Source organism: Rhinoraja longicauda, chromosome 2 (genome assembly GCF_053455715.1).
Source record: "Rhinoraja longicauda isolate Sanriku21f chromosome 2, sRhiLon1.1, whole genome shotgun sequence".
Classification (NCBI taxonomy): Eukaryota; Metazoa; Chordata; class Chondrichthyes; order Rajiformes; family Arhynchobatidae; genus Rhinoraja; species Rhinoraja longicauda.
The window spans coordinates 96,338,651-96,366,589 of NC_135954.1; the positions used below are offsets into that span (position 1 = coordinate 96,338,651).

Genomic DNA, 27,939 nt, shown 5'->3' on the forward strand with positions numbered 1-27,939 from the left:
GTGAAACTGCACGTGGGGGACTGTGTAGTTCTGGTCGTCCAGCTACAGGAAGGATGCTATTAGTTGAAAAGTGTGCAGTAGAGATTCACCAGGATGTGACCTGGGCTTGCGGGCCTCAGTTATAGAGAGAGGATGGATAGACTGGGACTCTTTTCTTTGGAGCATAGGTTGAAAGGATGATCTTATCACGGTGTACCCCATCAGGAGGATCATGTATCAAGTGAACACACAGTCCTTTTCCCAGGATAGAGGGTTCTAAAACTAGAGGACATAAGCTAAGGGAGAAATTTAAGAGGGACCTCAGTGGCAACGTTTTCACTCAGAAGGAACTCCGTATCTGGAATGAGCTGCCATAGGAAGCTATAGAAGCGGATACAATTACAACTTTTGAAAGACACTTGGACAGATAATAATAATAATATACATATGTATAGTGCTTTTCTAGACACTCAAAGACGCTTTACAGGGTAAATAAGACATAAAATAAATAAATAAACGAACAGAAAAGGAAGAATAAGGTGAAGCGACGGTCAGTGGTTGAAGGCGGTGTTGAACAGATGAGACTTCAGTGATGTTTTGAATGTGGTGAGTGAGGAGGAGTCTCTGATGGTCTGAGGTAGTGAGTTCCAGAGGGTGGGAGCAGCGATGGAGAAAGCCCTGTCCCCCCAGGATCTGAGTTTGGTCCGGATGGGGGGGGGACAGGAGGTTAGCAGCAGCAGAGCGGAGGGTGCGGGTGGGAGTGTGTCTGTGGAGGAGGTCAGTCAGGTAGGATGGGGCCAGGTTATGGAGGGCTTTGTAGGTCATGAGGAGGATTTTGTACTGGATTCTCTGGGGGATGGGGAGCCAGTGGAGCTTGTAAAGGACAGGGGTGATATGGTCACGGATCGGGGAGTGGGTGAGTAGACGGGCAGCGGAGTTCTGGATGTGTTGGAGTTTATTGATGATTTTTGAGGGTGAACCATAGAGGAGGCTGTTACAGTAGTCCAGACGGGAGGTGATGAAGGCGGATATTGAAGGCAGATATATGGATATTGAGGATTTAGAGGGCTACGGACCAAATGCAGGCAAATTGGACCAGCTCAGTATGCCAATTAAGTCAACATGGGTAGGTGGGCTGAAGGGCCTGTTTCAGTGCTGTACAGGCCCTTCCATATACAATTCTATATACAGCATAGATCAAGGAATGCTGTATAGTCTATGACCAAAAAATAGATTGTTGAGACCATAAACGGTGGCGCAGCGGTAGAGTTGCTGCCTGACAGCGAATTCAGCGCCGGAGACTCAGGTTCGATCCTGACTACGGGCGCCATCTGTACGGAGTTTGTACGTTCTCCCCGTGACCTGCGTGGGTTTTCTCCGAGATTTTCGGTTTCCTCCCACACTCCAAAGACGTACAGGTATGTAGGTTAATTGACTGGGTAAATGTAAAAAAATTGTCCCGTGTGTGTGTAGAAGAGTGTTAATGTGCGGGGATCGCTGGTCGGCGCGGACTCGGTGGGCCGAAGGGCTTGTTTCCGCGCTGTATCTCTAAATCTAAATCTAAATAAATATATCAGCAATTGATAGCATTGATATAATTGGAAAAACTAGCTGTATTTAAATTCATTGTTAGGGGTGCACAATGGCACCGCAGTAGACCTGCTGCCTCACATCGCCAGAGACCTGGATTCGATCCTGACTACGGGTGCCGACTGTGCAGAGTTTATACCTTCTCCCTGTGGCCACGTGTGACCTTCAGAGACCCTCCTTCATTTTACTGCTATCATCAGTCATTTCTGCCCACCTCTGCACTACAGACCCATTCCTTTTCATCCTGCACCACCACAAAACCCCTCTCATGTCATCCCCAACCTCAATCTTCCACCCCCCACTGGCCCCACCTTACCTTTGACTGGCTCAGTACTTGCTAAAAACCCATTAATTTCAAAGATCCCAGGATGTCTCATGATTTGGAAATGTCAGCTATGGTTTTCTTTTGCCAACACACTGAATGCTCCCAATTAACACTTAAGGTTTCCATTTTCCACAGCATTTTGTTTGCCAGTGGACCTTTTGCAATGCAACCTGTTCACCGGTGCTGAATTCTGGAATATCTTTGTCAAGTTGTAGTTAACCTTGAGTAAAGTGATAAATAACTGGAGTATCTATGATATCTTCACCCTTATTGACCCAATGCAATTCATCCTTGATGCACTTGCACGGTTAAACTAAGGTTGTTTTATGGCAAAAGCAATGCAGTTAATTTGTCAATGGTTCAGATCCACAAACAGTCGCAAAACAAATGGTCAGGTTAAACTGCTTTGGTTACAGCTTTTTGGCATGAATGTTGATTGGGACACAAAGACCATTTCCTTGCTTTTCAGCAAAGGACCAAGTTGTCCTTCATCTTCACCTTCAAATGTGCTTTGCAATATCACCACCAAACCCTTGATCCATCTGAGCTTTGTGGCCTGGAGGGCAGGATTAATCTACAAGAGCGCTCGTTGGTCAGTGTGGACTTGATGGGTTGAATGGCCCACTTCCATGCTGCGCGATTCTATGACTCTGAAAGCACAAAGGAACAACGTCTTACAGTGTAGATAGACACAAAATTTTGGAGTAGCTCAGCGGGACAGGCAGCGTCTCTGGAGAGAAGGAATGGTGGATGTTTCTGGTCGAGACCCTTCTTCAAGCTGAGAGTCAGGCGGTGAGACTGACTCCCTGGCTCTCAGTCTGTAAACTAGCGCCTGCAGTTCATTCCTGCACACCTCTTACAGTGTAGATCTCCTTCACTGTCAGTCTGAAGATCTGAGGGGAACGCTTTTCATACAGAGAGTGGTTGATGTCTGGCGTGCTGCCAGAGGAGGTGGTGGAATCATATAGAGATGCTAAGACACCTAAACATAGTCCCAATACAGGCAATTGGGATTTGTAGAGATGGGCAAAAAGGTCGGCAAGGATACACTTTTGCCAAAGGGCTCAATTCTATGCTTACTGAGCCTATGACTTTATGGCAAATTATCACCACAGCAACCCAGGCACCCTGGAAGACTTTTTCCCTTTGCATTATCCATTCTTTCCCCAATGTGTAATTAAAATCAAATTGTTTTTTTCTCTCTTTCACGCTCTAAAATATAAACTCCACTTCTCTTTCCGGAGATGCCGCTTGACTTGCTAAAAGTTTCTACAATTTTCTTTTTGCTTCTCACAGCACAGCACAGGAACAGGCCCTTCGGCCCTTAATGTCTGTACCGAACATGATGCCAACCTAAAGTGATTTAATCTGCCTACACATGATCCATACCATTCCCGACATATCCATGTGCCTCTTAAATGCCACTATCGTATCTGCCTCCTCCACCACCACCAATGGCAGTGTGTTCCAGGCCCCTACCTCATGTAGAGGACAGAGTGTTGCTTATGGAGTCAAATAAGGATGAAGCTCGCAAACAAGCCCTTCAGCCCATCGAGTCTGTACTGATCATCAATCACCCATTTATACCAATCCTATTTGTATTTCTCTCCCCTTATGTTCTGTATTCAGATACATAATGATTTCCAATTACGATTTATTGTTTGGTTTCTGCCTCTATTTATCTCACGTGTTACCCTAATGAGGGAGATAATCAAGATCGGTCATTACACAGGTGGAACAGCTTACCTATGCTGCCTCAATTTGAATGTATTCAGCAAACATGAGACATTGACCCAATAATTGTAATTGATTGTCGCGAAAAGGATCTGCAAATGCTGGTTAACAAAGGAAGGACACAAAATGCTGGAGTAACTCAGCAGGTCAAGGCACCGTCCCTGGAGAATATGAGAGTCTGAAGAAGGGTCACGTCCCAAAACATCATCTATCCATGTTTACTCACCCGCACAGTTACTCTAGCATTTTGTGTCTCTCCAACTGTATTTGACTATCTTGATATGTTGCTTTATGTAGACCATCGTAAAAAACCCATTTATTTTGGATGTTGGAATCATCTGATTAACTCGTATTTAATGCCCATTCTTGGCACCTTGGTAAGGGAGAATCAGCAAATGTAATTCTCTATCATTTGTATTTATATTTATTTTTGTTCAGAGGTGCAGCGTGGAAACAGGCCCTTAGGCCCAACAAGTCTGTGCCGACCAGCGAATCCCCGTATACTAGTTCTATCCTACACACTAGGGACAATTTACAGAAGCCAATTAACCTATAAATCCACACATCTTTGGAAGTGGCGGCGCCTAACGGCTGCGGCTCGCTAGCAGTCTGTTCGTCTTTTTTCCTTTTTTTTTTTTGTGTGTCGGTGTTGGGATGGTTTTTGTTTTTTTTTGGTTGTGTATGTGTGGGGGGTGGTGGTGTGGGTGGGGGGGTGGTGGTGTGGGTGGGGGAAGCCTTTCTCTTTTAGGTCTCTTCTTCACGGCGCGGGGTGCGGCTCGGCCGCGGGGCCTAACATCGCCCGGTGCGGCTTGGCCGCGGGGCCTTCCATCGCCCGGTGCGGCTCGGCCGCGGGACTTAGCTGCGCACGGCTCGGCCGCGGGGCCTTCCATCGCCCGGTGCGGCTCGGCCGCGGGACTTAGCTGCGCACGGCTCGGCCGCGGGGCCTTCCATCGCCCGGCTCGGCCGCGAGACATTTCAGCGCCCGGTGCGGCTCGGCCGCGGGGACTTCCATCCCCTTGCGGGGACTGTGCGGGTCGGTCGGGGACGAGCTGTCTGTCCGTGAGCGTGGGGAAGAGAGTGGAAGTTTTGTTGCCTCCATCACAGTGAAGGGGTGTTTGGAGTCACTGTGATGGACGTTTGTGTTGGGGTCATGTGTCTTGTGTTCTTTTTTTTTGTGTGACTGCTATGTAGTTTCGTTCAACTATGTCTATGTAGTATGACAAATAAAGCTCTGTTGAACTGTTGAACTGTTGAAACCAGAGCACCGGATAAAAACCATTGTGGTCACAGGGAGAACGTTCAAAATCCGTACAGACAGCTCCCACAGTAGGATCAAACCTCGGTCTCTGACGTTGTTAGGCAGCAACTCTACCGCTGCGCCACCATGCTGGACACAGTAGGATCGAATCGGGTCTCTGGTGTTGTTAGGCAGCAACTCGTCTGCTGCACCACTGTGTCACCCTAATTTAGATTTAGATTTTTTTTAGATTTAGAGATACAGCACAGAAACAGGCCCTTAGGCCCACCGGGTCTGCGCCGCCCAGCGATCCCCGCACACTAACACTATCCTACACCCACTAAGGACAATTTTTGCATTTGCCCAGCCAATTAACCTACATACCTGTACGTCTTTGGAGTGTGGGAGGAAACCGAAGATCTCGGAGAAAACCCACGCAGGTCACGGGGAGAACGTACAAACTCCGTACAGACAGCACCCGTAGTCAGGATCGAACCTGAGTCTCCGGCGCTGCATTCGCTGTAAGGCAGCAACTCTACCGCTGCGCCACCGTGCCGGACTAATATATTGAATATACTGTAGTGACAATATATTCAGACGTTGTTAATGTGTAGGCCTTTGCTAGAACTGAGTACAGAGGGATGTTTATGGGCAGTGATGTGGGAGTGGGCTGGAGGTGCATGTAAGTCAGTGGTTAGGGGCATCATGAAGTAAGTTTGCGAATCATCTGAGCTCTTGCAACCATCTGGCCACTTTCACCGTTGCCAACTTCCCATTGCCAGATATTTGCACATTTGCATCAGATAGCCTTCAACGCTGGTTCCCGACGCAAGTGATGATATTTACACATTTCTACAACAGCAGATGTGACTTTACCTTTTTTTAGCAGCACAGCTAAACGTTTCCGCTGGTTTTACTTGACTGATACACGGTGTGAGTAACAGCAGCAACTCTTTAAATATAAAAAACCCTCCTAAATAAAGATCTTCAAGTATGTAGACCGGTTTATCAAATAATAGCATTGTTACAATGTAGAACCCTTTTTTTTTTTGGCTGATCCTATCTGTATTGGCTCTCCACCAGAGAAGTTTAGTTTAGTTCAGTGTAGTTTAGTTTAGTTTATTGTCACATGTACCGAGGTACAGTGTTTTCCCACTTCTGTACCTCTTGCCTGATGGGAGAGGGGAAAAGAGGGAATGGCCGGGGTGCGACTCATTTGTGATCATGCTGGTGGCTATGCTTATGCTTGCTAGTTAGTTCAACCCCAGCTCAGACAATGTAGCCTTGCAAGTTTTTCCTCAACGTGTTTAGAGATCCAGCGTGGAAACAGGCCCTTCGACCCACCGAGTCTGCACCGACCAGCGATCCCCACACATTAACACTACCCTACACACACTAGGGCCGATTTACATTTATACCAAGCCAATTAACCTACAAACATGTACGTCTTTGGAATGTGGGAGGAAAGTGCAGATCTCGGAGAAAACCCATGCGGTCACAGGGAGAACGTACAAACACCGTACAGACAAGCACCCATAGTCAGGGTCGAACCCACGTCTCTGGCGCTGAAAGCGCTGTAAGGCAACACTACCGCTGCGCCATGGTGCCACCCCTGTATTTATTGTATTGTAATTAATTTATTAGCCAAGGATGTAAAAACATACCAGGAATTTGATTTGCCATACAGTCATACTAAAAAAGCAACAAGACACACAACTACATAAAAGTTAACATAAACATCCACCACAGTGGATTCCCCACATTCCTCACTATGATACAAAGCAATAAAGTCTTATCAATAGACAATAGACAATAGGTGCAGGAGGAGGCCATTCAGCCCTTCGAGCCAGCACCGCCATTCAATGTGATCATGGCTGATCATTCTCAATCAGTACCCTGTTCCTGCCTTCTCCCCATACCCCCTGACTCCGCTATCCTTAAGAGCTCTATCTAGCTCTCTCTTGAATGCATTCAGAGAATTGGCCTCCACTGCCTTCTGAGGCAGAGAATTCCACAGATTCACAACTCTCTAACTGAAAAGGTTTTTCCTCATCTCAGTTCTAAACGGCCTACCCCTTATTCTTAAACTGTGGCCCCTTGTTCTGGACTCCCCCATCATTGGGAACATGTTTCCTGCCTCTAACGTGTCCAACCCCTTAATAATCTTATACGTTTCGATAAGATCCCCTCTCATCCTGCTAAATTCCAGTGTATACAAGCATCCTTTTAAATTCCAGTGTATTACAAGTATACTGTATACAAGTACAGTGTATTCTCGTCTTTCCTCCTTATGATGGGGCAGTCGAACCATCCGCAGTCAAGGCGATCGAAGCTCCCGCAGCCAGCGATCGAAACTTCTGTGTCGGGGTGATTGACGCTCCCGTGATCAGAGCGGTTGAAGCTCCTGTGGCTTGGAGCTTCAGATGTCAGTCCCTAACCAAGGCACCGCGAGCTGCATGATGTTAAATCCGCAGCCTCCCGCAGTTGGAGCTCCCGAAGTCGATCCCCAGCAAGAGGCCGCCAGCTCCTCGATGTTAAGGCGCAGCGTGGACGGAGATACGATACAGAAAGAGATTAAAAAGTTAAGTATCCGCCCCCACCCCTCTCTCCCCCTTCCACATAATACAAAACTAAAGACACACTAAAACATACATTTAATAACAGACTAAAAACAACAACGAAGATGAAAAAAATGAGAGAGACTGTTGGCGAGCTGCCATTATGTCACCCATTCCTTCTCTCCAGAGATGCTGCCTGTCCCGTTGAGTTTCTCCTGCCTTTTGTGTCAACCTTCGGTTTAAACCAGCATCTGCAGTTCCTTCCTACACATGTTTAAGGATGATTGGAGAGAAATTTAATCAAAAACTTAGGGGGAACTTTTGCACACAGACGATGATGGGAATGTGGAATGAGTTGTGAGAGGAAGTGGTGAGACAGGTACAATAAGAAAGTATAAAGGATAACTAGCTACGTAGAAAAAGGTTTCTCGCGATATGGGCCAAACACAAGCAATTGGACTATCTTAGAAGGGCATATAAGTCTGCATGGACAAGTTGGACTGTCGGCCTGTTTCTGCATTGTATGACTCCATGACTAATGAGAATTGAACACAATACTCCAAGGTCTTGGCTCGAAACACCTCCAGAGATGCTGCTGAGTTATCCAGCACTTTGTGCCCTTTGGAGTAAAAATATCAAATTCTGCCAACACTCAGCATCTGTGCTGAGAGAGACCTTTCATCAGTGCAATAGAATCATAGTCATACAGCAAAGAAACCGGCCCTTTGGCCCAGCTCGTCCATGTCAACCAAGATCCCCCAACTAAGCTTGTCTCATTTGCCCATGTTTGGTCCACATCTGTCCAAACCTTTCTTATCCATGTACCTGTCCAAGTGCCTTCTAAATGCTATTGCTATTGACCAGAACCATAAACTTTGTTTCTTGCTCCACAGATTTGGTGGGCTGAAGGGCCTGTTTCAATGCTGCATCACTCCAAGATGCTATATTTTTTAAGATGTTAGCTGACATACTTCAAAAATGAAACCAGGAAATGCTGGGAACACGCAGTAAGTCAGGCAGCACCGCGGTAAGAAAAACAATCAGGCACTATTTCCAAACTTTACTTTACTCACAATCTGAAGAAGAGTCTCGACCTGAAATGTCACCCATTCCTTCTCTCTAGAGATGCTGCTTGTCCCGCTGAGTCCCTCCAGCTTTTTGTGTCTATCTTTACTTTTATACCACAGATCTCCAGCACCTGCGGCTTTTTGTTGCCAAATCAAAGTTTGCATTTCAGATTCCAAAGATTAATGCCAAAAAGCAGATATCTGAGTAATTCCACATTAAATATAAAACTGCCTGAGCGAATACAACAGATGCTCGATTTCCAAAAATGCTGGAAATACTCAATGGGTCAGGCAGCATCTGTGGAAAGATAAACAGAGTTAATATTTCAGGCCTGGTTATATATTATCACAACTCAGCTCATCAAATACAGCTGGAAGTTATGCTGCTTGAGACACAGCGCAGGAGTAAATCAACAGGTCAGGCAGCATCTCTGGAGAAAAAGGATTGGTGACGATTCGGGTAGGGGCCCTTCTTCAGACTGGAGAAGCTCTGAAGAAGGGTCCTGACCCTAAACATCACCCATCCTTTTTCTCCAGAGATACTCCCTGACCCACTGAATTATTCCAGCACTTTGTGTCACCCTTTGGTATAAACCAGTGTCTACCGTTCTTTGTCTGAAGAAGGGTCTCGACCCGAAACGTCACCCATTCCTTCTCTCCAGAGATGCTGCCTGCCCCGCTCATTTACTCCAGCTTTTTGTGTCTTTCTTTGCTTTAAACCAGCATCTGCAGTTCTATCTTACACCTTCTTTGTTTCTATAGCTATACTGCTTTAATTGGCTAGAATAGACATCACACATGCACTTTGCATTACACAATTCAGCAGATACTGAAGCAATTGTTCAGATTTTATTGCTGACCTTACTATGATTTCCACCATTACATAACATTTACAGCACAGAGAAATTTTATTCTGACTCAGGCCCATCAATAATGCTCATGCGTCTCTTGGAGTGTTTATTCATCTAACTCCATCACAAATATTTATCGACCCTTCATCCAGTAATTTATTTTTTATCTAGTTTTCCCCTTGGCTGCTAATTGAACATTGCAAATCCCACATGGGCAAAGGGCTTTCTCCCCAATTATCTTAAACTCCTGGTTATCATCACTAATGGATGGAAAGAAGTTTTCCATGGTCACTCTATCAAAGACTCTTGAAAAGGAAAGGTCTCCAAACGCTCTTGAAATAAAAACTCCAGCATTTCCAGTATTTCCCGATTTTTCTCCCACTACAACTACCGTGCACCTTCTGTGCTTGTCCTCCATATCCCTTCTAGGGAATCCAACGAGAAAGCAGGTAGTTTAAGACAATAACTGCAAATGCTGGTACAAATCGAAGGTATTTATTCACAAAATGCTGGAGTAACTCAGCAGGTCAGGCAGCATCTCAGGAGAGAAGGAATGGGTGACGTTTCGGGTCGAGACCCTTCTTCAGTCTGAAGAAGGGTCTCGACCCGAAACGTCACCCATTCCTTCTCTCCTGAGATGCTGCCTGCCCTGCTGAGTTACTCCAGCATTTTGTGAATAAATACCAACGAGAAAGCAGACTCAGTTTGATATAAAAGATAGACACAAAATGCTGGAGTAACTCAGCAGGTCGGGCAGCATCTCAGGAGCAAATGGATAGGTGACGTTTTGGGTCAGGACCCTTCTTCAGACATTTTGATGCAAGTCTACCTATAAAACCCACTAGTCCTCCAACTTATTATTTCAATGGTACTTTATTTGTCACATGTACCAAGGTAAGTGAAATTTATTTTTGTGTACAGATCAGGACAAGTATCACTATAGATAAGCACTTACATACATCTTAGATAATCATCTCAGATACACTACAAGTGTATAGCAGTGGTACACTGAGACAGTGTACAGAGTCGCCAGTTTGGCGCCATTTTCAAGTCCCAATTGTTGTAGATCCATAGTTCGCAGGTACTATTGCAATGTTTAAGAAACATTTAGACAGGTACACGGATAGGACAGGTTCAGAGGGATATGGGCTAAACACAGGCAGGTGGGTCTACTGCAGATGGGACATGTTGATCAGTGTGGGCAAGTTGGGCCAAAGGGCCTGTTTCCATACTGTATGACTAGTAATCATACTGTATGAAGTTAGTAATCACCCTGACCAAGGCAAAAATGGGATGGTAACATGACAAACAGAGAAAGACGATGGAAGTCCTGGGAAGTGTAAGTAATTACAGTAGATCCTCAAGAAAGTGGTTAAGATCTTAATGAAGAACAATGGAAATACTGATGGGCATTTTTTTTTTTGTCATAGCCTTCCATTGAGATTGAAAATAGTCAAAGACTCAACAGGTTTTAACCAAGCACAGAAAGGTAGGAGTTGAGTATAATACAGACTGAGAAGGGTCAGGTAATGTCTGAAGAAGGGTCCCCACCCGAAACATCACCTATCCATGTTCTCCAGAGATGCGGCCTGACCCGTTGAGTTGTTCCGCCACTCTGTCCACCACATATATGCATATATTACAGATATACACACATCATGTGCACACTCGTGCTGCATATGTGCACAGACACACACACAAAAGAGTGAATAATTTTTAAAACTGCAGATGCTGAAAATCTGAAATAAAAACAGAACGTTCTAGAAAAACTTGTCTTTTTCAGTCCTGATGAAGTGATCACCGCCTGAAATCAAACGTTTTTTTCTCACTTTCCACAGACGCTATCAGATTTACTGAGTGTTTCACCTTCTTCGGACTCTGAGAAACCACTGAGGGGGTGGCACAGTGATCCAATAGACAATAGGTGCAGGAGGAGGCCATTCGGCCCTTCGAGCCAGCACCACCATTCAATGTGATCATGGCTGATCATTCCCAATCAGTACCCCGTTCCTGCCTTCTCCCCATACCCCCTGACTCCGCTATCCTTAAGAGCTCTATCAAGCTCTCTCTTGAAAGCATTCTCTTGAAAGCATTCCCGTCCGAGAGAGGAGAAGAACTTTTTTCTAGTCTATTGAGATTCCGTAGTGGAGCAGTAAAATGGAGGCACAAGGAACTGCAAATGCTAGTTTGCAAAAAAAGACACAAATTGCCGGAGTAGCTCAGCAGATCAGAGAGCATCTCTGGAGGACATGTATAAGTTCCCTACCCTTCGGGAAGAAGGGTGCCGACCCGAAACGTCACCTATCCATGTCCTCTAGAGATGCTACCTGCCCCGCTGAGTTACACCAGCACTTTGTGTCCTTTTCGGTAAACCAGCGTCAACAACTCCTTGGTTCAGCACTTCTGGAGAACGTGGAGAGGTTATCTTTCGGGTCCAGACCCTTATTCAGAAAAAGAAAGGGAGGAATGAACTGCAGATGCTGGTTTATACCGAAGATCGACACAAACTACTGGAGTAACTCGACGGTTCTGGTAGCATCTCAGCTGTCTGAAGAAAGGTCTCGACCCGAAACGTCACCTGTACCTTTTCTCCGGAGCTGCTGCCTGACCCGCTGAGTTACTCCAGCGTTTCGTGTCATCTTCGAAAGAAACATAAGTGTTTTAATTTGAAGGGAACTGCATCATTGGAGATGGTCTGTGAGCTAATGAGAGTATTTGACAATGTGAGAGATAGATGAGGTTACTGGATGAGGCAATTGGAAACAACACCTGCTGTCAGAAAGATGAAGGCGGCGGTCGGCGTCTGTGTTCATTTCACATTTCTGGTATCCGGATCCTTTGTGTTTATCATGAATTAACATTGTCGAGCAACGGGTGCCGAGTCTGTAAACCGTGTCTGTCCAAGAGATAACGAGGAGGAGCGGATTCGCCGTCAGAATTCTGACCGGTAACACGAACTCAATCGTCCTTCGAACAATCGCAAACCTATTACCCGACTCATTATTTGCAACAAGGCTGCTGGTTTTAAAATAAAAACTCGATGCAAGAGACAGGTAGGTGGGCGGGAGTGCAGGGGTGGCGGCGGAGCGGGACTAATTGGGCAGATCTTTCTTAAAGGTAAAATGAATGTGAATGTACGTTGCGAACGATCCTACGGTTCTCGTAGAAACAAAGAACCGCAGATGCTGGTTTATACCAAAGATAAACGCTTGCAACGTTTAAGAAATATTTAGACAGGTGCACCAATGGGAAAGGTTTAGAGGGCCGAATGGCCTACTCCTGCACCTATTGTCTATTCATATGGACCGAACGCAGGCAGGTGGGACTAGTGTAGATGGAGCATATTGGTCGGTGTGGGCAAGTTGGGTGGATGGGCCTGTTTCCACGCTGTAAGACTACATAGACACAAAATGCTGGAGTAACTCAGCGGGTCAGGCAGCATCTCTGGAGATAGGTGACGTTTTGGGTCGGACCCTTCTTCAGACTGAGAGTAGCGGGTGGGGTGTTTTCTTTACTTAAACCTTGCATTCCCCCCTTGCATGTACCACCAGTGTTATAAATCCAGCGCTTGCAGCTCAATGTTTTTTCTTCGAATCTCATTAGCCAGAGGCCAATGAGTTAACGCGTTATTAAGGATATTAATTGACATTAAATGCCACGCCAGTCTGAAGAAGGGACCCGACTCGAAATATCACACACCCATGTTCTCCGACGACGCTGCCTGGCCCTCTGATTTGCGCCAGCATTTTCATTCCTTTTGTGCATTAACCAGCGTCTTCAGTTCCTTGCATCTAACTATAAATGCTATTGAGGGTGTGCAACGTAGGTTTACTAGGTTAATTCCCGGAATGGCGGGACTATCATATGTTGAAAGACTGGAGCGACTAGGCTTGATAAACACTGGAATTTAGAAGGATGAGAGGAAATCTTATCGAAACGTATAAGATTATTAAGGGGTTGGACCGTTAGAGGCAGGAAACATGTTCCCAATGTTGGGGGAGTCTAGAACAAGGAGCCACAGTTTAAGAATAAGGGGTAGGCCATTTAGAACTGAGATGAGGAAACACTTTTTCAGTCAGAGAGTTGTGAATCTGTGGAATTCTCTGCCTCAGAAGGCAGTGGAGGCCAATTCTCTGAATGCATTCAAGAGAGAGCTGGATAGAGCTCTTAATGATAGCGGAGTCAGGGGGTATGCGGAGAAGGCAGGAACGGGGTACTGATTGAGAATGATCAGCCATGATCACATTAAATGGCGGTGCTGGCTCGAAGGGCCGAATAGACCTATTGTCTATTGTCTATTAAATACCAGAGGGTTTGGACCAAGGCGAGGGGGCACGTTTTTAGGCGGCACGGTGGCATAGGAGTAGAGTTGCTGCCTTACAGCGCCAGAGACCCGAGTTCGATCGTGACTACGGGTGCTGTCTGGACGGAGTTTGCAAGTTCTCCCTGTGATCGCGTGGGTTTCCTCCGGCTGCTCCGGTTTCCCCCACACTCCAAAGACGTGCAGGTTTGTCGGTTAATTGGCTTTGGTTAAAAAAAAAAGTGAATTGTTCCTCGTGTGTAGGTAGGGGGTGGTCGCCGGTCGGCGTGGACTCAGTGAGCCCAGGGGTCTGTTTCCGCGCTGTATCTCTAAAGTCTAAAGCCACCGTTCAAAGTCCCTTCGCAACTGGATGGGCTGTTTGAAGTGTGGGGTGGAGCGGTGGGCTGTCACGGCGATCACAGTCTGAACACGGGGAGGAGGGTGGGGAGATGGGGGGCGGTGGGGGGGGAGTCGCGCCTCAGTCATACCGACCCAGGTCTGTCGTTTAACCGCACGCACACAGCCTAGGCAGCGACCAGAGCCACAGACCCCCCGGCTCAGACAATAGACAATAGACAATAGGTGCAGGAGGAGGCCTTCGAGCCAACACCGCCATTCAATGTGATCATGGCTGATCATTCTCAATCAGTACCCCGTTCCTGCCTTCTCCCCATACCCCCTGACTCCGCTATCCTTAAGAGCTCTGTCTAGCTCTCTCTTGAATGCATTCAGAGAATTAGCCTCCACTGCCTTCTGAGGCAGAGAATTCCACAGATTCACAACTCTGACTGAAAAAGTTTTTCCTCATCTCAGTTCTAAATGGCCTACCCCTTATTCTTAAAATGTGGCCCCTTGTTCTGGACTCCCCCAACATTGGGAACATGTTTCCAACCCCTTAATAATCTTAATAATCTTATACGTTTCGATAAGATCTCCTCTCATCCTTCTAAATTCCAGTGTATACAAGCCTAGTCGCTCCAGTCTTTCAACATATGACAGTCCCGCCATTCCGGGAATTAACCTAGTAAACCTACGCTGCACGCCCTCAATAGCAAAATGTCCCTGCCGACTGCATGCCTCGCCGGACACAAAAAGCTGGGGTAACTAATCGGGACAAGCAGCATCTCTGGAGAGAAGGAATGGGAGACATTTCAGGTCCAGACCCTTCTTCCCGCTGTCCTGCTGAGTTACTCCAGTTTTTGTGTGTCTATCTTCAGTTTAAACCTGCATCAGCAGTTCCTTCCTACACATTTTGCCTGCCTCTCTATCCTGTGTGTCTCTACCCTGCGTGTCTCTATCCTGTGTGTCTCTATCCTGCGTGTCTCTATCCCGTGTGTCTCTGGCCTGTGTGTCTCTACCCCGTGTGTCTCTATCCTGCGTGTCTCTACCCTGTGTGTCTCTATCCTGCGTGTCTCTATCCAGTGTGTTTCTGGCCTCTCTGATTTTCTCCCCCACCCTCCGAATAAGAATGACAATACTCCAATTAGAAATCGCATACATTTTGTAAACGATTTCAACGCATATATGTAACTAACTCTTCTTTAAAATAAAAAAAGAGCCTTCGGGTGCCTCCCGGATAGCGAGGGGCAGGATTGTAATTTGTACCCCCCAAAAAAACTGCAGCTGCTGGAATCTCATGCAAACACAAAATGCTGGAGGAACTCAGCGAGTCAAGCAGCATCTGCAGAGGGAAATTGACAGGCGATATTTCGGGACCGGGGCTGAAAAGTGGACCATCGTCTGTCCATTTCCCTCCACAGATGCTGCCTGGCTCGCTGAGTTCCTCCAACATCTTGTGTTTTGCATTTTAACTTATACGCAGCTCTTTAAAAAAAAAAGTAAATTAAAGAGTGAGTTCCATTTGCAATTAAGACTGGTATATCTTGGTCGACATGGACGAGATGGGCCGAAGGGCCTGTTTCTGTGCTGTGTGACTCTCTGGGATGTGGTCATATATAATACCATTGCTGGATTGGCCCCACACAGAGAAGGAACAGCGATCTGTTGCCACGGCTCTATTCGATGCTTCCCAGCCACCGCGCGTTGTTCCCCTTCACCCCCATCGAGTCAGATATCCTGCGCTCGCCTGCGCTCGGCAATGTTATCAGGAGGCAGCGATACTGGACACCAAGCCCCTGGTTCCTATATTTAAACCATCAACACACGGCTGCTGATAGTTTCCACGCTTCGCCGCCCGGGCACTCCTCACCTACACGGTTCCCGAATGTGGTCGAGTTGTGTAGGAAGGAACTGCAGATGCTCGTTCACACCGAACATAAGCGCAAAATGCTGGAGTAACGCGGCGAGACAGGCAGCATCTCTGGAGAGAAGGAATTGGAGACGTTTCGGATCGAGAATCTGTGGAATACTTTGCCACAAAAGGCTGCGGAGGCAAAGTCAGTGGATATATTTCAGGCAGGGGGATAGATAGATTTTTGATCAGTGCGGGTGTCAGAGGTAATGGGGAGAAGGCAGGGGAATGGGGTTAGGTGGGAGAGAAAGATCAGCCGTGATTGAATGGCGGAGTAGACTAGATGGGCCGAAAGGCCGAATTTTACTGCTATCATTGGATCTTATGAGACCCTTCTTCAGATTGAGAGCTGCTGGTTTAAATTGCCAGAGACCCAGGTTCGATCCTGACCTCGGGCGCTGTCAGTACGGAGTTTGGACCCTCTCTCTGTGACCGCGTGGGTTTGCTCCGGATTCCCCCCAACAGTCCAGAAACGTGCAGGTTCGTAGGTTAATTGCCTTCTGTATTTTGTAAAAATAAATGTGGAATAGTGTACCCTGGTCGGGGCGGGCTCGGTGGGCCGAAGGGCTTGTTTCCGTGCTGTATCTCTAAAGTTTAAATGTCTGAAGAAGGGTCCCCCGCCCTAAATGTCTGTCCATCTCCCTCCGCAGGTGCTGCCTGGGCCGCTGAGTTCCCCCAGCACTCTGTGTTTGCTCACATGTTTGGTTACACAAAGGTGTTTGGTTACACAAAGGACTTGGGTGGGTGGGGGGGTTACAATCGTATTGGCAATATTCATGTATTTGCTTTTTATTGATTGTATATTATCTATGTGAGGAGGATTTTCTGTATGTGGTGATTCTGTGGAATTCATTGCCACAGACTGAGATGGAGGCAAAGGTATTTCTAAAGCGGACATTGATAGGTTCTTGATTAGTAAGGGTGTCAAAGGTTATAGGGAGAAGGCAGGAGAATGGGGTTGAGAGGGAACAATAGATCAGCCGTGATCGAATGGTGGTGCAAACCCGATGGAGTAAATGGCCTAATTCTGCTCCTATGTCTTATGATCTTATTGCATTTACAGACCTGTTGTGCTGCTGCAAGTAAGGATTTCATTGTTCAATTGTCGGTACTTATGACAATCCAGATTGTGCAGTGACCCGGTCATGTCAACACGTACCCACCAGAACACTTTCATTGAGTCGCAGAACGTGGAGACAGGCCCTTCGGCCCACCGCCTCCGTACCAACCCATGTATACCAATCCCATTTTCCCGTGCCTAGCCCGCAGCGTTCCATGCTAGGATGTTGTGTCTCATTTTTTTTTTAACTTCCCGGGTCACTTTTTTTTCGGGGACCTGGCAGTGAAGTATGCGACTGGTGTTTCGAGAGGTGCTGGTCAATGAAATGGAGACACAAAGAACTGCAGGTGCTGGAATCTTGACCAAAACGCGAACTGCCAGAGGAACTCAGTGGGTCAGGCAACATCTGTGGAGGGAACGGATGGGCGACGTTTCATAGAGTCACGCAGCATGGAAACAGTGTCAGGGGTTATGGGGAGAAGGCAAGAGAATGGAGATGAGTAGGAAAGATAGATCAGCCATGGTGCAGTAGACTAGAGGAGCCGGATAGCCTAATTCTGCTCCTAGAACGTAGGCATTAATGAGCTTTCTACCCACTTGCCCATGCTAACCAACATGCTCCATCTACTCTAGTGCCACCTGCCTGCGTTGGTCCATCTTCCTCTCAACCTGTCCTATCCTATCCATGTACCCATCTAAACACTTCTTAAACATTGCCTCAATTACTTCCTCCGGCAGCTCATTTCATACACCCACCACCCTTTGTGTAAAAAAGTTACCCCTCAAGTTCCTATTAAATCCACTCACCTTAACAATTTCGGACTGAGGAAGGGTCCCGACCCCATACATCGTCTGTCCATTCCCTCCACAGATGCTACCTGAGCCGCCGAATTATTCCAGTTACTCTGTATTTTTCTCAAGTTACAACTTAGTGGATGTTCCTGCCTCTACCATCCCTCAGTCAGTGAGTTCCAGGATAACAAACATGAGCAGCAGATTACAACCGAATAGGTCAGGAAAGACCCATTGAAGGCAGCACAGTGGTGCAGCTGGTAGAGCCATTGCCTCACAGCGCTAGAGACCCGGGTTCAATCCTGGCCTCGGGTGCTGTCTGTGTGGTGTTTGCACGTTCTCGCCGTGACCGCGTGGGGTTTCTTCGGGTGCTCCGGTTTCCTCCCTCATCCCAAACACGTGTGGATTTGTAGCTTTATTGGCCCCTGTAAAATTGCCCCTAATGTACAGGGAGTAGATGACAAACATGTGATAACATAGGACACGCAAAGTGCTGGAGTAACTCAGCGGGTCAGGCAGCATCTCTGGAGAACATGGATAGGTGATGTTTCCGGTCAGAACCATTCTTCGTACTGAAAACTGGTTTAAACTGAAAGGGTCTGGACCTGAAACGTCTCCTATCCATGTTCTCCAGAGATGCTGCCTGACCCGCTGAATTACTCCAGCACGTTGTTTCCTTTTGTGTGTTATCTAACACCTGCAGTTGCTCGTTTCTACTGGGATGATAGAGACATAGAGTGAACGGGTGATCGGTGGTCAGCGTGGACTCGGTGGGCCAAAGGATGTATCACTAAACAATGGGTCGGCACAATAGCGCAGCGGTAGAGTTGCTGCCTTACAGCGCCCGGGTTCGATCCTGACCACGGGTGCTGTCTGTACGGAGTTTGTCCATTCTCCCTGTGACCGCCTGGGTTTCCTTCCTCGCTCCAAAGACGTACAGGTCTAGAGATTAAGAAGATCACTGCAGATGTTGGTACAAATCGAAGGTATTTATTCACAAAGTGCTGGAGTAACTCAGCAGGTCGGGCAGCATCTCGGGAGAGAAGGAATGGGTGACGTTTCGGGTCGAGACCCTAGGGTCCTAGGCTGCCCGACCTGCTGAGTTACTCCAGCACTTTGTGAATAAAGGTCTAGAGATTAATTGTCCTCTGCAAACTGTCCCGAGTGTAGAAATAGAACGATTAACTGAAGAGCCTGTTTCCACGTTGTATCTCTGAACTTAACTAAATCTCCACACTCAACTAAAACTACTTAAGCGTGTGTGTGTGTGTGTGCAGAGCCAGCCGACAGTGTGCTTATGGGGTTAACGGTCAGAAATGGAGGATTTAATTGACTCCCCCCCCCCCCCCCCCCCATCATTAAGGTCCCCTCGCTCACACGTTCAGCCAATTGCGGCTGGCTGCGGCCGTTTGCTCGGCTTGCTTGGTCCAAACATTCAATGCTGAAGGAGGTGGTCGAGAGACGCGCTGTAAATCCACGAGTACTCGTTTATAAACTGAGCGCCGGGGTCAGCTGGTTGTGTTGACGCAAGTGTCCCTCCCCTCCCTTTAAAACAACTCCGATCTGATCTCTCTCTCCTCTTACACCTTAAGCGGCGGCGGCGTCTGGAGATATAGAGATGTTCTTCAATGTTTTACTCAAACCCGGCGCGGCTGTCATTTTAAATTCAATGCAACACTGGTGACAAAACCACTGGAGATCAAACCCCTCGTCTGCTTCTGTCCCGAACCCAGGTTTGGCAAGGAATTGATCCTGGACATCTCTCTCTCTCTCTCTCCGGGTCCGGTGGAGGTGTGGAGCAGCGGAGCAGTGGATCGATGGGGGAGGGAGAGTGAGTGGTCCCGAGTTGGCACTTAAAGACGGGCTTGTCCCCACCGCATTTCTCTGCTGACGCCAAGTCCGGGACTTGGTGGGACACCATGGCTTTGTCCAACCACACGCCGTGGGCCAACTGGACTGGACCCGCGGACCTGTCCTCGAAGCCGGCTTCGGTCTCCAGCATCCTTGTCCTGACCTTGCTGGCCATCCTGGTTCTGGCCACCTTCCTGTGGAACGTCCTGGTCCTGGTGACCATCCTGCGGGTGAGGACCTTCCACCGGGTGCCCCACAACCTGGTGGCCTCCATGGCCATCTCCGACGTGATGGTGGCCGCCCTGGTCATGCCGCTGAGCTTGGTCCACGAGTTGGAGGGTCGGCGCTGGAGACTGGGCAAGGTCCTGTGCCAGGTGTGGATCACCTTCGATGTTCTGTGTTGCACCGCCAGCATCTGGAACGTGACTGCCATCGCCCTGGACCGCTACTGGTCCATCACCAGGCACCTGGAGTACACCTTGAAAACCAGGAAAAAGATCTCCAACATCATGATATTCCTGACTTGGGTCCTCTCCTCGGTTATCTCCCTCTCGCCGCTGTTCGGCTGGGGCAACACCTACTCCGAGCAGGAGGAGCGGTGCCAAGTCAGCCAGGAGCCTTCCTACACCATATTCTCTACCTTCGGGGCGTTCTACCTGCCGCTCTGCGTGGTCCTCTTCGTCTACTGGAAAATATACAAAGCCGCCAAATTTCGGATCGGGACCCGCCGGACCAACACCATCACACCGATGCCTGAGGTTGTGGAGGTACAGTGTCTCTCGCCCGGCGCGTTATTGATCGGGAGAGCAAAGCTAGCGGTCAGGGTGGGTGGGGGAAGCCGGCGGGAAGGGGGCGGCGATGGGGGGCAAACTAGTGAATGGGGGAGGAGATAAACTATGGACCGCAATAACGGAGTTGGGAGAGGGAGCGCCAGTGGGGGAGAAAGAGAGAGGGAGAGAGAGGGAGGGAATGTGGAAGAGTGAGTGAGGGAGAGAGTGCCCGAGATAGAGAGGGGGAGGGAGGAAGAGTGTGTGAGGGAGATATAGTGAGTGTAGGGGAAAGGGAATGGGAGAGGGAGAGGGAAGAGTGAGTGAGGAAGAGAGAGAGAGAGGGGGGAGTGGGTGAGAGAGAGGGAGGGAGATATAGTGATATAGGAGAAAGGGAATAAGAGAGGGAGAGGGAAGGAGAGGGAAGAGTGAGTGAGGAAGAGAGAGGGGAGAGTGAGTGAGGGGAGAGCGAGTGAGAGGGGGGATCTTATAGAAACATATAAAATTCTTAAGGGGTTGGAGAGGCTAAATGCTGGAAGATTGTTCCCGATGTTGGGGGAGTCCAGAACCAGGGGTCACAGCTTAAGGATAAGGGGGAAGTCTTTTAGGACCGAGATGAGAAAACATTTCTTCACACAGAGAGTGGTGAGTCTGTGGAATTCTCTGCCACAGAAGGTAGTTGAGGCCAGTTCATTGGCTATATTTAAGAGGGAGTTAGATGTGGCCCTTGTGGCTAAAGGGATCAGGGGGTATGGAGAGAAGGCAGGTACAGGTTACTGAGCTGGATGATCAGCCATGATCATATTGAAGGCTCGAAGGGCCGAAAGGCCTACTCCTGCACCTATTTTCTATGTCTATGTTTCTATGAGAGGGAGGGAGAATGTGTGCTTGAGATAGAGTGGGAATAAGTAAGGAAGAGTGAGGTATGAGAGAGAGAATGTGGGGGAGGGAAGGATAGAGAGTGAGTGAAAGAGAAAGAGAGAGTGAAAAATATAAGTGAGGTGGAGAGTGAAGGAGAGTGAATAAATGAGGGAGGAAGTGTGCATGAGGAAGCATGAAAGAGTTGTGGGAAAGATGAGGTGAGGAATGTAAGGATGAGAGTGTGCATGGTGGAGGAAATAGTGAGCGAGGGAGTAATCATGATGAAGAATGAGTGAGAGAAAGAGAGAGGAGAGCAGGAAGCGTGAGTGCATGAGGGAGAGAGGGGACGAAAGAGAGAGTGCGGGGGAAGTGAATACGAGGGAGAGGCAGTGATTGAAGGAACGAGAACCTGAATCAAAGTGAGTGGGAGTGAATGAAAGGCAGGGAGTGAGTGAGAGGGTGAAAGGCACATAGGCTTGAAAACCACCAGAGAGGCACAGCAGATCGAATACAGGGGTTACGACTTCAGGATTTCAAGATCAATTTATTGTCACGTAGCAATTAAAGGTTAGAAAATAGGAGATAAAGACCACAGGGAATGATGGCTGGAGGAATAGAGCAGAGCTCCTGAACAGAGAAGAGAGAGTGAGGGAGAGCGGGAGAGAGGGGAGGGGGTGGGGCAGAGAGGGGGAGGCAGAGAGAGAGGGAGAGGCAGAGAGAGGGAGTGGGAGATGCAGAGAGAGAGAGGAGCAGAAAGAGTGAGGCAGAGAGAGAGAGAGAGAGAGAGAGAGAGAGAGAGAGAGAGAGAGAGAGAGAGAGAGAGAGAGAGAGAGAGAGAGAGAGAGAGAGAGAGAGAGAGAGAGAGAGAGAGAGAGAGAGAGAGAGAGAGAGAGAGAGAGAGAGAGAGAGAGAAGCAGAGAGTGAGAGGGACAGAAAGGGGGAGACAGAGAGCGGGGCAGAGAGAGAGAGAGCAATATCATTTGGTGAAATCAGGTGTAAAATGTATGCATATGCTTTAGGGTATGTGTGCACACAAATAAATTGGCAACATTTCTTCATTTCACTGAACGTGCATTGTACAGGGAAGTCCAGCAGTTATTGCTCATTTCTAATTGCTCTTGAGTAGCTGCTTGAGGCACTGCAGTCCTCCTGGTGTGGGGACTCCCACAGCGATGCTGGCAGCAGCTCGAGGACAAACACCCAACGAAGGATCATGGATATTGTTCCACGCCAGAGCAGTGGGCCACGTGGAAGGGGACGGTGTAGAGGTTGCAGGAGAGAGACGTGAGGTGTAGAGGTTGCAGGACAGAGACGTGAGGTGTAGAGGTTGCAGGAGAGAGACGTGAGGTGTAGAGGTTGCAGGAGAGAGACGTGAGGTGTAGAGGTTGCAGGAGGGAGACGTGAGGCTGCTGAAGATGACAAATAGATCAATTAATGTCAACGAAAGATAGAGGGAGCATGAACACAGACAAAAGGAAAGAAAGCTCGAGTAAATAGAGGGAAGCAAGAAATGTAACTTTGAGAATGAAATGAACCCAGTCTTGCAATTCATTACAGGGTGTTCCCCTGTAGAGATTGCAACCAATATTCCACCTGGGTATAGCTTACAACCCAACGGTAGGAACACTGAATGCTTTAATTTTAAGTAACCTCTAACTCACCCCCCACCAACCCCCTCCCCTTTCTCCCCCACACTCCCAAACATCCCCCTCTGTCTGGGGAAGGGTCTCAACCCAAAATGTCACAGATCCATGTTTTCCAAAGATGCTGTCTGACCTGCTGAGTTACACCAGCACTTTGTGCCACTTTATGCTCTTATATTACCCTCTGTGTGTAACTGGATCGGATTCAATCCTGTCTGGGGGTGCTGTCCGTATGGAGTTTGTACATTCTCCTTGCGACTGCATTTCTCCGGGTGCTCTAGTTTCCTCCCACACTCCAAAGAAGTACAGGTTTGTAGGTTAATTGGCTTCGGTAAAAATTGTAAGTCGTCTCTAGTGTGTAGAATAGTGTTAGTATAAGGGGTGATCGCTGGTCGGCTCGGACTCGGTGGGCCAAAGGGCCTGTTTCTGCGCTGAATCTCTAATGTCTAAAGGCAAGTAAAGAGTATTCCAACAAACAGCAGACTAACAGAGGGTGAGATGGTGAAAAAGGAGGAATGAAAGCAGAAGGTAAGAGAAAAGAACTGGAGAGAGAAAGTACAATGGGTGCAAGAAGAAGGAGAGGAAGATAGAGAAAGACAGAGAGAACAATAGGAAAAAAGGTGACTTCAATTACAGGGAAAGAGCAAAATAATAAAGAATTAGAGAGGAATGGCACAGGATGGAGAGAGTGGAAAGAAAGAAAGAATATTGAGGGAAAATTCCAAGAGGAATTGCAGGAGAGATGTGAGATTGCTGAAAAGGAGAAATAGATCAATTAAATGTAAAGATAAATCGAGAGAACAAGAACATCAGGAGGAGAAACAAAAGGGTGGAAAGCGAGAAAATACAGGGAAGAGTGAAATTTCAAATTGAGAAGGAAGCAAAGCCAGTCTTGGAATTCATTGTAGAAATTAGGGCGGCACAGTGTCACAGCAGTAGAGTTGCTGCCTTTCAGTCCCAGAGACCCGGGCTCGATCCTGACTACGTACAGGTATGTAGGTTAATTGGCTGGGTAAATGTTAAAAAAATTGTCCCTAGTGGGTGTAGGATAGTGTTAATGTACGGGGATCACTGGGCGGCACGGACTTGGTGGGCCGAAAAGGCCTGTTTCCGGCTGTATATATATGATATGATGATATTCACCCTGAGACTGCGTGGGCTTTCTCAGGGTGCTCTGGTTTCCTTCCACATTCCAATGACGTGCAGGTTTGTAGATTAATTAGCTTCTGTAAATTGTCCCTAGTGAGCAGGATAGTGCTAGTGCACTGGTGATCGGAGGTGGACACACAATCAGTGGTCCGGGGGGGGGCTTGTTTCCACGCTGTATCTCTAAAATAAAATATTTGTGGTGAAATAATCTTCACAGAGTTGATGAAAATGTGCACCGTGGAATGCGTTTAAGTTTGGGTGAATTAATCTTTGCAGAGTTGATGACACTGTCTATTTGTGGAACGTGTTTCAGTTGATGAGATTGGTATTTGGGAGCTTCCAGTTACACTCGCTGTCTTTTCCCAGGTGAAGGAGGCCTCCCACCAACCGGAGATGGTCTTCACCGTTCGCCACGCCACCGTCACCTTCCAGACGGACGGTGACACCTGGCGGGAGCAGAAGGAGAAGAAGGCCGCTCTGATGGTGGGCATTCTCATCGGGGTCTTTGTGCTGTGCTGGATCCCGTTCTTCATCACTGAACTCATCAACCCTCTCTGCTCCTGCGACATCCCTCCCATTTGGAAGAGCATCTTTCTCTGGCTTGGATACTCCAATTCTTTTTTCAACCCGTTGATATACACGGCCTTCAACAAAAACTACAACAACGCCTTTAGAAATCTCTTCTCGAGACAGCGGTGAGGTGCTGCTTGGCACTCTCTCACCTTGGCATTCGACGTGCAAAGGGAATGGGGTAAACGGTAGGGATGCCTTGGAGACAGCAAGCTTTCAGTGTGACATAACCAACCCTGAGACATGAGGCTGGACTATATATATATATATATATATATATATATATATATATATATATATATATATATATATATATATATATATATATCAGCATCCTTCTTACCCATTCTGACTCAAAACACTCTGACCATATCTTGTGGAGCTACGCTGCTGTTTATGGTAAAACCCCTTTGCGACCGCTGACTTCATCAAATGTTATGTGGTTAAGTATATATAAGCATTTCACACGCACATCTCTGAATATAATACATCCAGTGCATTTTTAGGACAGCATGTCTACTTGCACCAGATCTGAGGGAATGCCACTTTACAAATGGTTTCCCGATAATGACGGCCTAATATTGTGCTGATGAGTCTATTTTGTATTGAATTTTCAAGTCATGAAGAGCACTGACTTTATTGCTCCTCATCTAAGAGGACTGGAAATCTTATGGCACTTCCTTGGGTAGAAGACGGTTCTTTGCGTGATCTTCAGCCAGCGGGGCAGAGTGGGACATCCATGTCAGCAACATCCTGAGCTTCCCAGCAACTCCAAAGCCAGATTTCTGCCAATTCGATTCATTCACCGTGATATATAAAAAAACACCCTTGAACATGGATACAGGAATATTTTGTTGCTGCTGCAGTCTCGTGATCCAGGTCTAGCTGCATCTCTAGTCTAGCGATTTGTGCACAACTTTATAGGCGTGACCAACTTTGATATTGGAACTTGGGAAGTTTGCTGAGTGTGTGATGTTGGAATTTTTCTCAATTCCTCGGAGGTTGACAGTGTGGGTAATTGTTCAGGTGTATTCTATCCACACAACGCAGGACAAATCCAATCGATATAATTACCGCCCCATCGTGGCCTCGTTTAACTTAGAGTAACTGGTAATTTATTGTATATTTTCTGTTGTTGTTGTTGCGTTGAATGTGCCTGTAAAGCTGCAGAAGGTAAGAATTTCATTGTTCCGATTCAAATCAGTGCATATTGCAAATAAACTCTCTTGACATACCAATCTACTTTGAAGCATCCGCATATGGTGTAATGTATCAGCAATGGTTTCATCATTGGCCATTCTCTCACAGTAGCAAACTCACTGATGCCAGGACTGCACAGAAGTTGTCCTCATTGCAGTTTTGTACAGACATGGACAGAGAAACCTGATGAGTTCAGTATTACTCCATTCAAGGCCAAGTAACTCTGTTAAGATGTAGAACAATGGGGATCAAGGGGAAAATTCTTCACTGGGTGGATTCATATAATAAGAGCTCATGTTAGGGACAGCTGCAGTAGAATTGCTGCCTTACAGCGCCGAAGACCCAGGTTCGATCCTCACCTCGGGTGCTGTCTGTACGGAGTACGTACGTTCTCCCTGTGACCACATGGGTTTTCTCCAGGTGCTCCGGCTACCTTCCACATTTCAAAGACGTGCAGGTTTGTAGGTCAATTGGCTTCTGTAAATTGTCCCTAGTGTGTCGGATAGAACCAGTATATGGGTGATCATGGGTCGGCACAGACTTGGTGGGCCAAAGGGCCTGTTTCCATGCTGTATCCAAGCTGAGAAGTGGAATCAGAGCTGCCAAGGAAAGGTACTCTGAGAAGCTGAGGAGCAAGTTCTCAGCTAATGACGCTTCTTCAGTTTGGAAGGGCTTGCAAGAAATCACCAGGTACAAAAGGAAAACCCCCCACTCCTTGGACAATCGTCAGCTGACCATTGACCTGAATGAGTATTACTGCAGGTTCGAGAAACAGCAACATAACCCTGGGACCCCCACCCCAATCACCACTTCACATGTACTCAAAGACTGACTCCAGTTTGCAAAGACTGGATCCGTCCCCACCCACTCCTTCCCAAGCAGCAATTCACACCTACTCAGAGACTGGCTGGAGTTTGCAAAGACTGGCCCTCCCCCCCCCCCCCCCCCCCCCACCCCTCGGCAATGACCAATTTGCACATCCTCACAGAATGACTCCAGTTTAACAATAGAAATTGCGGAGGTGGAGAGGCTATTCAGAAAACAGAAAAGCTGGAAATCTACAGGACTGGATAATGTTTCCCCCTCCAAGTCAAGTCAAGTCAAGTCTACTTTATTTGTCACATACACATACAAGATGTGCAGTGAAATGAAAGTGGCAACGCCTGCGGATTGTGCAAAAAACTACAAAACAGAATAGATTTTTTTTTTTTAAACACAACACAAAAATTTTGTATATACAGTATATTAGTCCCTGGTGATATAAGAGTTAACAGTCCTGATGGCCTGTGGGAAGAAACTCCGTCTCATCCTCTCTGTTTTCACAGCGTGACAGTCTGATCATAGCAGCTGGAACAGTCTGTTGCTAGGGTGGTAGGAATCCCCCATAATGTTGCTCAATCTGCACCTCCTGATGTATAGGTCCTGCAGAGGGGGCGAGTGTATTTCCCATGGTGCATTCAGCCGAACGCACTACTCTCCGCAGAGCCTTCCTGTCCTGGGCAGAGCTGTTCCCAAACCAGATTGAGATGTTGCCGGACAAGATGCTTTCTACAAATTCAGAGAGACTCTGAATTTCCTCAGCTGTCTGAGGTGGTAAAGGCGCTGCCTTGCCTTACCCACCAGTACGGCAATGTGTGTTGTCCATGTCAGATCCTCTGTGATGTGGACTCCCAGGTATTTAAAGCTGCTCACCCTATCCACAGTAATCCCATTTAACTCCAGTGGCGTGTATGTCCTCGGATGTTGAGCCTTTCTAAAGTCCACAATCAGCTCCTTAGTTTTTGTGACATTCAAGAGGAGGCTGTTGTCCTGACATCAGAGTGCCAGATCAGCCACTTCCTCCCGGTAGGCCTTCTCATCGTTATTGGAGATCAGGCCCACCACCACAGTGTCATCAGCAAACTTGATGATGGAGTTGGAGCTGAATCTGGCCACACAGTCATGTGTGTACAGGGAGTACAGTAGGGGGCTAAGGACGCAACCTCCACCCACCCTCAAGCTCTGTGCCGAACAACTGGCACCGATCTACACAGACATTTTCAACCAGTCCCTGCAAACCTGCACTGTCCCTGCCTGCTACAAGGTCTCCACTATTGTCCCTGTACCCAAAAAGACAAGGATCACTGCTCTTAATGACTACAGGTCTGTCACACT

General features: G+C 47.5%; 1 protein-coding gene across 4 annotated transcripts; it reads left to right on the forward strand.

Annotated features, from left to right (window-relative positions):
• The first annotated feature begins 12,125 nt into the window (after nt 1–12,125).
• On the forward strand, nt 12,126–26,682 carry htr5ab (5-hydroxytryptamine (serotonin) receptor 5A, genome duplicate b). 4 transcript variants are annotated; one of them, XM_078424742.1, is made up of 4 exons: nt 12,371–12,394; nt 16,234–16,372; nt 19,478–20,362; nt 24,382–26,682. In XM_078424742.1, the coding sequence occupies exons 3-4, from the start codon at nt 19,664–19,666 to the stop codon at nt 24,712–24,714; spliced, it is 1,032 nt and encodes a 343-aa protein (XP_078280868.1). In that variant the 5' UTR covers nt 12,371–12,394; nt 16,234–16,372; nt 19,478–19,663; the 3' UTR covers nt 24,715–26,682. The 4 variants fall into 4 exon arrangements, with proteins under 4 accessions (XP_078280877.1, XP_078280868.1, XP_078280859.1 ...); XM_078424751.1 differs by lacking the exons at nt 12,371–12,394; nt 16,234–16,372 and adding an exon at nt 12,126–12,166; XM_078424733.1 differs by lacking the exon at nt 12,371–12,394 and having other exon boundaries at nt 15,117–16,372.
• The last annotated feature ends 1,257 nt before the right edge of the window (nt 26,683–27,939 follow it).

What these genes read in the sequence shown, in the direction of transcription:
- htr5ab (XM_078424751.1), top strand. Translation starts at nt 19,664, where the DNA reads ATGGCTTTGTCCAACCACACGCCGTGGGCCAACTGGACTGGACCCGCG. An exon ending in CGATGCCTGAGGTTGTGGAG is followed by an intron (nt 20,363 to 24,381) that starts GTACAGTGTCTC and finishes GTCTTTTCCCAG; the next exon opens with GTGAAGGAGGCCTCCCACCA.